Raw genomic sequence first — 11,421 nt, forward strand, 5'->3', positions numbered from 1 at the left:
TCAGAATTTTATAAAACTGTACGGAAATAATACAATGATAAACGAGAGTGCTGCAACAAAAATTGTGTGAATTCAGATACTTAATGTGTTCCATGAAAAGATTGTCCAACTTCGTACTTAATAATTGATTCATCAAATTTTCGATTCAAAATTATCATTAATCACTGAAAATTTTTTTACGGACACGGAATAGTTTTCAGAGCATTATTCCCAGTAAGGATGGAATGAAAAATATTTAACGATTTCATTCGTGTAAGCTATAGTTTAGTTTACGTTTATCAAGCTACACAAGACTTATCGATTTGTTATAATCGCTTTGTTCCAATGCTTATACAGACTGAATGAAACAGTAGATTACGGTATAATTTCAAATTCCAATAGATGTGACTGTACGAGAATGTTGATTTCAAGTGCGAGGATATTTTCTTGTCTTCAAAGTTCAAAGTTCAAAGTTCAGTTTTCAAAGTTTCACGAACAGTTTCGAAAAAATTAAAAGTTTCGCATACTTGACCAGGAATATATATATATATATATATATAAAAAAAAAAAAAAACATCGTCACCGTTAAGTGTATCCCAAATTGATAGTCGTAATTGTCAATGTTTGAATCAGACTGTAAAAAAATCTCAATTTGGTGCAATTTTACAGAATATTATACATAATACGGTTTAATACAAGACTTGATTTCTGACATACCTCGGCTTATTTGGAAACTGAATTTGATTTTCTTTTCCACCAGACAATCCAGAAATCAATTTGGCACGGTGAAAATCTTCCCCTTTTACTTTAGAGGCGAGGTTTTTTTTTTTTTATTTTTGTTTATAGGGTGAAGAAAATTGCGAAGAATGAAAAACAAGTTGAGCTGTCCGTTGAGAATTAATTTCCTGATTTTCCTACAATGTGATTGAATTAATATATAACAAAGAGGCAAGAAAATGAGGAGGTAAAAATCTATTAATAATAATAATAATGATAATACAACATAAATAAATTAAAGTATACTGGGACAAGAAAGGGTTTTTAATAAGTGATTAATATCAGATACACGTGTCAAATTTAATCAAGCATTGTTCATTGTCTTGCAATTGGAATCGAAGCGATTGTTGAAATTATAAAACCTGTAATATGTATATATTAATCAAAGTGCAGGAATGTTTGGAAAAATATTTTTTCAAACGAGGAAATTATGTCGTATTAAATCCGGACGTTGATTTGTACAAAGTTTTATTCCGACGTCTGCTACTGTGATTTTTAGATATTGATAAATGAATAAACTTTGTTTCACGATTTTACACATGTTCATTTTAATTCTTTGCACAAAATTTTCTCCGGAGATTAGACATCGTGTCTTTTATTTATTTTTTATTTACAATTAACCGCAGCATCCTGGCTCAGCTGAATTGTCGGATTTGATGATAGGAGACCGCTTTATCAGACGGGGAGTTTCATTTTCGTAGGAGAGTTGAATTATTTCCTCTTCGGTGTGATGCGGATTTTCTTCATCTGCCGGTGCGTGTCGACGGTGCATCTATTTTATCAAATGAAAATTTTTTTTTTTTTACTTTACTTATTAACAGGTGTGAAAACAATCGTTGAATTTTCACAAGTGTAAAATAGATGAAAGAAATCATTGACGAAAATTTCTATAGTTGTAATTAAAATACAGTCCTAAGCTATTTTCATTCTTTACACAAACCGGAAAAATTTAGTTCTGTTTAGCGAATGAAATTTGAGACCTTATTTAACCGAAAAAATCTATTTTACTCTTCTAGCAGATTTATATAAAATATAGTATTCACAGCTAAAACATCGATCAACAAGAATTTTCAGTCTGGGTTATAGATTTGCATTTTTTTTTTTAAATTACATGTTTTCCGAGACATTGATTGTAAATAACAATTCAACGAACTTCACTTTGGCATTTGAATTTTTGAATAAAAGTGATTTAAATGCGTAACTGAAGTTTGTTTAATTGTTATTTACAATAAATGTTTGAGAAAATAGATAACTTTTTTATTTGAAATCTGAAACATCGTTTTTGTTACTACAAAAGCAAACTCTATCTGATAAAACTGTTTTTTCTTTTATTACTTACCTGGAAGATATCAAAATTTGACATCTAGAAATTTCTGACAAAATTCGTGTTGACCTGTGTTATTTATCAACGTAAAAAAGACAAAAGCAAACTTTATAAGTAATAAATGAGGATTTTAGTTTTTATTCGATGTATAGAATCAAAATTTATTTATTTGTATATAAACTCGTAAAAAAAAAAAATGTTAATAATCAAACTAAATAATTTCATGTACCAAAATTTCTTGTAATTTCAACAATATTCAAACCGCGATTGTTGTAAAAAGGCCCATATTCCATAGAATTCGTTGTACAACGATAAGAGAGTAAAATTTTCTTCGAGAATAAAAATTCCAACCACTTGATAAATTTGTATTATAGACATTATTACTTGTGAGCCGAAGAGAAGCGAAATTGGATCTGCTTCGAGTGAGGCACCCTTTTCTTCGTGAAGATGGTCGACACTTTGAACAATTGCCGTGCCGCACGCGACGATCAAGAAAACAAGACGAAGCGACATTTTGCAAGAATAAAATTGCAGTAGCTGAGCAAGTTTCTCGATTGCAAAGAGTGTCTGAATTAGCAGAGATCACGGCGGAGCTTTTTATACGATTTTCAGTAGTAAACCGCTGTGCAAATGTCGGTAGAAATAATAACGCGGGATGTTAATTGAAAAAACAAAAAAGTCGAAATAGTTTGTAAATTAGTTAAAATTCTTAGCTTTTTTCATATTTACGAGACAGCCGATACGTCAATGTCACAATCGTGCTTGTAATTATACACTCATTTTATCACTTTCGAACCGAAAACAATGCGATTAAACCGCTCAAGCATAGCAGTGGGCTTTTTTTTCTCTCGTGAAAATCACTGAGGTTCGACCAATTTGTGCGTGAAATTTTGTCAAAATGGATTATACGAAATGAATTTCTTTTAGATTAAAGAAATTTTGGAATACCTGTTTTTTGGAGTCTCTTTGTCGATCTTGCATAATCATTTGATTAGGTTCAAAGAGAAAAACGATAATTCAACGTGACAGAAATATTTTTATAACATCTTGTACTTGAATTAAATATATCTCTGTGCAAAATCAGTTTAGAAGAATGGTAATCCTTATAATTCACGTTCGATTTTTATTTTTATTTTAATTTTGAATAGCTGCTAGATTGATATCGAAAGATTTGAAAATAATAATAATAACAATAAGAGGAAACGGATTATTTGAGTCAAGTGATATTCGTTTGAATAAATTGAATAGTATTGAAATCTTCTGCTACGAGCCTGCCGAATTTCATTTCTACGCGCAATTTTGCATTATCAAATATTTTTCATGATCGTCTTCTTTTACGTCAAATACGCTACGTTATGGCGATACTACGTATTCGCATTATTTCACATTCTCACAACCGACGCCTCTGAAAATATGAAACATGTTACAATTGTACGCTAGTAACGATTAAGTCGATTAAAATCTGACCACGAACTCACCACACATTCGTACAAGTCTTTCAACAGTTAATTAACACTAATTATATATTATCATTAATTAAATCAATCCGAAACAGTATTGCAATACATTCTACCCATTCTAATAGAGACAGTAATGTATAACGTTCTTTATTTCTGATAGTGTATATATTACAACGTACGGTAACTATTTGAAATTAATAAATATTGTAGCGTTTATACTGTTCGTTTATATATATATATGTATATATATAGTTTCCCCAGCCTTTTTTCATCCTCGCGACAATGCTCAACAATACATAATCACATTACAAATGTATACTATTGTCTTGGTTTGTAGGTCTAACATTTGTACATATATAAAATACCGGATCTCAAGGCACCCTTTCTTTGAAATTATTTTCTAAACATGTTCGTGCGTTAAACTGACAATGAGTCGAAGTCCTAACAACGCTGAGTACATTCCGACCTCGTCTTGTTGTGCAGTTTCATACTAAACGGATAAGTCATTCGTAAACTAACGTGGAAAAATGTGCTAGAATTGATCGATACTGTTCAACATTTTATCGAATTTCTTGAATTACTTCACTGAATTCGTTGAGCATCGAAACCTAGATCCTTGCACGTGAAATATTCGCGTTTTTTGATATTTCTGCATTCCGAACATAAATAACAACCGTAACACATTTTGAATAGTTTTGTTATGGAATCGAGAAAAGATGACCACATATAATTTTAAACTTTGAATAATATTGTGCAACATTTTTTCCTCCGCTAATCTGAAATACAAGTTTGAGAGTGTTTTTCTGTTTGGAATGTATTAAAAAAACGACAATTATCGGTGTCCTCTTCTTGAAATTTGGAAACATCCTTTCACCTGAAGGTCAGACTACCCTGAACGATTCAATTTTGGTAACGTAGAAATTTTACTATACATTTACTGGTCATCCACCGTGAATCATGTTTCAGGTGCCTCTGAGCTAATCAGCAAATATATAAATATACAAACATTTTATAACAATTTTTGTTACTATCTATTTTGATGCTTCGTCGTACGAAAGTATTGGTACCTTGTCACTTGATTGACCCAAAGTTGCGCCCCATTTTGCACCCCGACCTGCCTCCGGGGTGGCCATCAAATTTGATCGAGAATTCGGCGACGTAGCTTCTTTACTGTGATGAATTCCATACAGGAAGTAAACGAGCATACCTGTACGACAAAGTTTATTTATGAAATTTATCCAATTAGCCACAGTGACGGGTCACTTCACAGTTGCTACACTTCTAAGAAACATTTTTAGTGGCTAGACTTTCAAAGCACACCCTCCAGTTTCTACTCAATGAAACTCGTACTTGTTTGTACGAAATTGTCGTTTTTTAAAACACGACTCAGCTGTTTATGGCGATGAAAATAGGACAGTAGCGAATGATTTGAAGGCATTCGTTTCACGGATTGAAGAAGACAGCTCCGGGACGGCCTCTGCATCATTTTATTCTTGAAAAGAACTCACCTAGTATCATCCACACAAAGAAGCGAATCCACGTCAGAGATGATAAGTGGAACATTAACCCAATGTTGCAGAAGATGCTCAATGCTGGAACGAATGGAACCAGTGGCACACGAAACTTTGCATTAAGTCCGGGAGTTTGTTGATGGCATCCGATTATGAAAAGGCCTAAGAGAATCATGTGAGGTATTTTTTTCGTTGTATTCAATTTTTGCGATATTTTTTTACGTCTAACGGTACTTACAGATGATCAGCACTAACCCAAGAAAGACGAAGGCGAAATAATCGCCAAGCCGTAACTGAGTGGACGGTTTGAAGACGATGTGTAACTTTGTACACATCGGAACACAGGCAAGGGTGAACAAAAGCGTAGCTAATGTGACACATTTTCCTGGTTCCATACGGCCCAACACCCATGCCAACCAAGAATATCGGGGCTTGAGCCTTCCGGTTCCTTCACTCAAGTCTAAAAGCTGTTGAAATGGAAATGGAAAGCGTTACGAAACTATCTTCGCAATTAGTGAATATGCAATATTAACGTCCTACTTTATTTTTTGCAATTTCAAATTGAATAATTTTGTTATTCTGATGTCAGCTAATTGTAAGTCGTGTATCTTTCAACGAGATTTTTGAAATTGGACAATTAAAGTGACCCTTGATGGTTCGATCTCAAGAAATTCGTCGTATCCAAGTTAATCACTCATCGATTTGATGTAGGCCTGTTTTCAAAACATTACAAGAGACTTCATGGGATTTCAAAAGATTCCAAGGATACCAAGATTTCTGGAAAGTGTACACCAGACTTCACGTATCCAAGCATCAAGTCATCTTTACCTCAGCATTCGATGAATGGATGCTATTGCAGTCACTTCCCGAGTGTGAGTCTGGACCCTCGGTCACAGAAGAACCTGGAGTGCTGGGAGTAATGGCTTCCGTAGGACAAGTCGATGTTACCTCGGGACGATACCTCAAGACAATCACACTCGCGGAGACGATCGTGTAGGCCAAAAAGGTTCCGATCGACATAAATTCAACGAGGTGTTCGAGGTCGAAGTAAAACGCGATTGACGAACAGCACAATCCGGTGAATATCAGGCTGAAAATCGGTACTCTCGTGAACGGAAATATCTTGGCGAAAAAGCTAAACAAGAGTCCATCGCTTGCCATTGAGTACATCGTCCTTGGCAGGGAGAAAAGTGATCCAAAGAGGGTAGTGGTCATGCCGCACAAGGCACCAATGCTGCAAAAAGATGTTGTCTTTTTCGGTCATAGTGCGGTGTCTCGTTATACAGTTGAAGAAACCGATTCAAGGTTGATACGGAACTTAACGAGTAGGTGGAATTCACCTGATAACATATTTCGCCCAAGGCATAACTCCGGAAAAAGCGTCCAACAGTGCTGTGGTTGGATTTATTTCCCGGAATGGTACAACCGCAGTTAGGGTTCCACCTATGACGACGTAAGCTGTGGTCACGATTAGCATGGCAATGATAGTGGCGATTGGGATACTTCTGGCTGGTTCTCGAGCCTCCTCTCCAGCGGTTGCGATTGAGTCGAAACCGACGAATGCGTAAAAGCATGTGGCCGCACCTGGAAAATTACGAGAAGATGATGTTCCGTCGTTTACCAGGGACGGAATACACCATTCCACGGTATCAAACGTCCGCAATTACCTGCCAAAACACCGTTGAATCCAAAGGGAAGGAAGCCGTCTTTGTCATTGATCCAATTATCGATGTCTGCGTAATAGAATCCCATACCGCCGATCATTATTATCACTGCCAGATTCACCAAGGTCAGAACTGCGTTTACCATAGCGGACGCTTTTACACCAGCGGCAATTGGAATTGTGTAGAGAAGACACACGACGGCGGCTAGAAAATCGTAGCAGGGAGGATCGTCCGCATTTCTGTAGCCACATACCAGATGGGATGAGTAATTGCTCAAGAATCCGCCCGTCAGAGAATCAACGTACGCACTCCAGGCCCTGGCAACGGAGGCTGCGCCTGTAAAAGATGACAGAAAGACGGTCCGTGGATCTCAAAACTTGTGATACTGCGTCAAGATTCTCCTCATCTTTTTTAAAACGAAAAAGAAGTATCTTACAAGCAAGGTATCCCAGATCGATCACTCCCATTTGATTTCTTTTGTAATACGTTATAGTAGACTAAATACCAAGTGACACGTATTTTTTTTTTATCTGCCATTAAACACTTTAAGGGAGTAAAAGCATCCTCCAAAGTAAGGCACGTCAAGGGGCGATTTGGAAGTTTTTTTTTTTTTTTATTAAGAATATCATAATCTTGATTTCTCGTTACGAGAAAACTTTTCCAATTGGATTGATTGAAAAATATTAAAATCACCCCTTGAGACGACTTACTTTGGAGGGTGGTTGCACCACCTTAAAGTGTTTAATGGCAGATAAAAAAAAAGTACGTGTCGCTTAGTTTTTAGCCTGTTAATAACATATTACAAAAGACATCAAATCAGAGAGATCGATCTCGAATACCTTCCTTGGTAGTCACCTTATGCTCGAAATAAATTTTTTTCAATACATGGCTTACCGATCATGTGCTCCAACATCACGTTCCATCCGATAATGAAGGCCCAAAACTCGCCGATGGAAACGTACGTGTAGACGTAGGCACTGCCCGCTTTTGGGACCCTTGCACCAAATTCTGCGTAGCATAACGCTGCCATCAGTGATGCGAACCCCGCCAGAAGGAAACTGAGGACGATTCCTGGACCGGCGATATATCGAGCAACGATTCCCGTCAGGACGTAGATCCCTGCTCCGACCATATGACCGACTCCTGATGTCGTGTGAATGGAAAACCATACGGACATGAAATGGGATGTTGGCTTTAAAATTGAACTGATAATACCGATGATGTTTCATACCCAGCAAGGTGATTTCAAAGGCGGACAAGCATCGTTTCAGAGGAGTTTCCATGACGTTTCCTCGGATCTTTTTCATCCGATTCATTTTCGCGCACGTGTCACTCAACACGTGGCCCAAGATCATCCTTCTGACGCTCGGCATCGTTTTGTCACCTGAACAGAAGACACTGAATTGGTTTCATATTTCTAAAATGTTCCTTTTTGATTTCAATATTATATTACCTTTTTCACCGTCATTATTACAATATTCAACTACTTTCTTTCCTCCTAGCTTATCTCGAACTTTTTAAAAATGGCATGAGATCCTGACGCTTCACCATTGAAGACAAACAATTCAACGTTATATTGAATTCATTACCGGAAATACATCGCAGCTAATGAAAGTGAACCACCAACGTCAAGTCGTCGTTAAACTGAAGTATAATCAATCCCAAAAAAAGGCAGAAAAGATTAGTTTTAAAATCGTGCAATCACGAACCTACGTCACATTCTCTTGTCAATATTCAATCTCGATATGATTCGTTCCGAAAATGAATGGATCAGGGTGTGATTGGAATAACTGTCCAGTAAAGATGATTTGCTTTGGGCGAAAAACATACAGCAATGATTGCTCGGCAATGTCGTCAGTGATACAAGTGATGTCATATGTGACTGCCTAAATAATTGTCGAACCGAAACTCTAGCGATGTGCAGGGATTGTCCACGAAACTGCAGTTAAGTTCGAGCTTAATCGTATCTTTATATTCAAGTCATAAAAGTGCACATTGAAAGCAAAGAAGGGCATTAACTGTCGACTCACCTTGAGATGCTATAATTTAAATGAAATCCCTAACAAAAGGCAGACCGTGCGGGCTACACAAAATCGCAATGGTTGCTTACCACCGTCCGTAACGTCGTGTCTCACCACTTTTACTGCGCCAACTCAGAAGCTGATCGATAAAGCCCAGAAACTAGTTGCGCGCTTTGCATGCATTTGTTCGAAAACTAAGCTCACAACTTTTTAGAAACTTTTTTCAAAAGTGTACTTTGTTCTAAATCGGCAAGCACGTGTCTAGAATCTTACGATTTTATTTCACAGAGATAGCAAAATTTGCTTTTAAAGTTATAATAGCGAATTTTAAGTGAGCTGTAAGCTTTCTAAAGTAAGTGAATACTAAAATCATTCTTAACCCTGTCGTGCATACATTTTTCCTTACATGCGATTCACTTGAAATTTTGAATGCATAGGCGTTTGGAATCGCTGACTGCGAATCTGAACTCGAAATTCAAAAATTCAAAACGAAGGATCCAAAACAATATGGCGGACGTCAGTTCGAAAAGTTATTTGATTTTGAGGAAACTCTATGTTACGTGGTTTTTGGGGTCACTGATTACGAATCTGAATTCGAAATTCGTATATTCAAAATGTCGAACAAAAAAAAACAACGCGATGAAAAATTTTGAAAAAATGTTGAGTCACCATCAATGCTCGCATCAAATTAGCTTTGAATTTAACATTCTCGAAAACTAGGCAGACGAATTCTGCCAAATTTTCATATAACAACGAGCTGTAAAATTTTCCGCTTTTTATGATTGCGTAAATTTTATCATCAGCTACCACATTGTTGATACCAGCAATTGCACAATCTGTATTACCGACCTTTACCGGTATCGGTAACTCCATCCGATAAGCATCTCAACACACGGCGTTATTTAATCGAAAATCCGTATTTACCAGCAGTGTGCTTGCAGTGACCCGCGTCAAGTTTCTCCCTGAAAATGGTGAGCATAATTAATAAATAACATTAAAAAATAACTTTCCAGTCCTATAAAAATTCAAGCACGACGAACTATTCCAATGGTGAAAAAATTTGGTTGTCAATGAAATCATTTGTGCACTTGTTTCGAGTGATCTTTCTATCGCAGCGATAATCCGAAGCGTCATTCTTTTCACAAAATCATCATCGAGCGGTGTTACATGCATGTCAGCGAAATACAGACTCGGTAATTATATCAGGAATTCAGTTGGGATAATTTATTAGAAAACAGTACAAAGTTATTTTGGCTGACAAAACAAGACACTGTTATATCTGTTTTGAGTTTGAAATTCCCGTCGTAATTTTAAACGGTGTTGTTTCAGATTATTTCATTGTTAATTTTATATAATTTTGTCGCATGGACTCGGAACGTGTTGAAGAAATATTTGACCTTCGTAACTATGATACGAGAAAAATTATTTTCGTAAAATACAATAACCCCATTAAACGTTGCTGAATCTTCCGATCGGATTAGTTGCGTGTGCAATTCACGACCAATTATGATAGGGAGAGGAATTTGTTAGATATCATCGAAAATCAAATCGTGATAATCGTTGTAGAAGTTGATAATTGGGGAAATGAAAATAGATATATAGCCTAATGGACTTATTCATTCCGCGATATGCACATTATCGCGCATTTTTATAGTACATAAATAATTTTGTTGTCAGGAGTGACGGAAAATTGGTGTATCAACTGTGTCAAGTTTAACGGACCACCGTTTCCGTCAATTCGTTCGAAGCTAAGTTCAGAAAACAGACTACATCGGCTGAACAAGCCAAGTTTCTTATTTATTAGGTGTAACGCGATTATAGAAAGAATCTCGGATTTGGTGGGTGAATTATTTAAACTGTATAATGTAAATAATCAGGCAGTAGAGAAGAAATGCTTGATTATTCAACTTTCTAAGAATCCTAGTCTCAAACACTGTACTAGAACACGTGTTTACGAAAAGTAGAATGGAAGTAGTGTAAACCATAATGATATTGTCATCCAGAAAAAAAAGTTAAAATGTGTACAGCGTGTCTATGGGAAACGCCTTTTTCTCATTTTAGTTTAACATTACATCCATATTATAGTTGTAAAAAGTAGTAAAAACAGTCATTTCTTGACACCGGCACAACAGTATTGATGAATTTATAATTGTAGAGTAATCGATAGACAATCCATAAATTCATATAAGTCGTAGTATACACTTATAATGATAATCGTTACAGAGTGTACAATTTCATTTCATTTCGCTTGTTTAACTTTCAATTCTTCATCTTCAAAATTTTCGTGAGAACTACGGTACAATTGCCTATACATATATATAATAAAGTAATAATTTTTTAAGTAGTGGCTGCATATATTGTAATTATAGTTCTGTAATTACATTAGTAGAAATAGTGGAACACTTTCTACGTGTAACAACGTATAAACTACTTGTGCTTACATCGCATATACCCTCAGTATTACACCTTTATGCATATGTTACATGTCACTTGATCAAATAATCCATATATATCATTTGTCATAGTAACTAGAAAAATTCAGGAAAACAGGTATCGTTAAAAAAACTGTTTGAATATTGTTGGGATTACGAAAAACGAGGTACGCCTAATCATTTTGCGCTAATGTCGATCCTTTTTTGGTTATTGCAACGCAAAGTCAGTTTGTGAGGTTTACTCTACTTTTTT

The 11,421-nt window shown here is 35.9% G+C and overlaps 1 protein-coding gene across 2 annotated transcripts; it reads right to left on the reverse strand.

The window, feature by feature from the left end:
* Positions 1–3,671: 3,671 nt before the first annotated feature.
* On the reverse strand, positions 3,672–8,844 carry LOC124308611 (cationic amino acid transporter 4). Of its 2 annotated transcripts, none has more exons than XM_046771451.1 (9): positions 8,746–8,844; positions 7,947–8,099; positions 7,610–7,858; positions 6,719–7,051; positions 6,392–6,635; positions 5,880–6,285; positions 5,290–5,518; positions 5,049–5,213; positions 3,672–4,747 (listed from the first exon to the last, which is right to left on the reverse strand). In XM_046771451.1, exons 2-9 carry the CDS (start codon positions 8,086–8,088, stop codon positions 4,572–4,574), a joined length of 1,944 nt encoding a protein of 647 aa, XP_046627407.1. In that variant the 5' UTR covers positions 8,089–8,099; positions 8,746–8,844; the 3' UTR covers positions 3,672–4,571. The 2 variants fall into 2 exon arrangements, with proteins under 2 accessions (XP_046627407.1, XP_046627408.1); XM_046771452.1 differs by having other exon boundaries at positions 8,826–8,840.
* Positions 8,845–11,421: the final 2,577 nt, after the last annotated feature.

Source organism: Neodiprion virginianus, chromosome 7 (assembly GCF_021901495.1).
Source record: "Neodiprion virginianus isolate iyNeoVirg1 chromosome 7, iyNeoVirg1.1, whole genome shotgun sequence".
Classification (NCBI taxonomy): Eukaryota; Metazoa; Arthropoda; class Insecta; order Hymenoptera; family Diprionidae; genus Neodiprion; species Neodiprion virginianus.

Bases quoted from the DNA above. Each gene is read 5' to 3' on its own strand.
- LOC124308611 (XM_046771451.1), bottom strand. From the start codon at position 8,088: ATGCCGAGCGTCAGAAGGATGATCTTGGGCCACGTGTTGAGTGACACG. The intron at 6,636-6,718 runs GTAATTGCGGAC...GTAATTTTCCAG, and splicing joins ATTCAACGGTGTTTTGGCAG to GTGCGGCCACATGCTTTTAC. The intron at 5,519-5,879 runs GTAAAGATGACT...CCATTTCAACAG, and splicing joins TCCATTCATCGAATGCTGAG to CTTTTAGACTTGAGTGAAGG.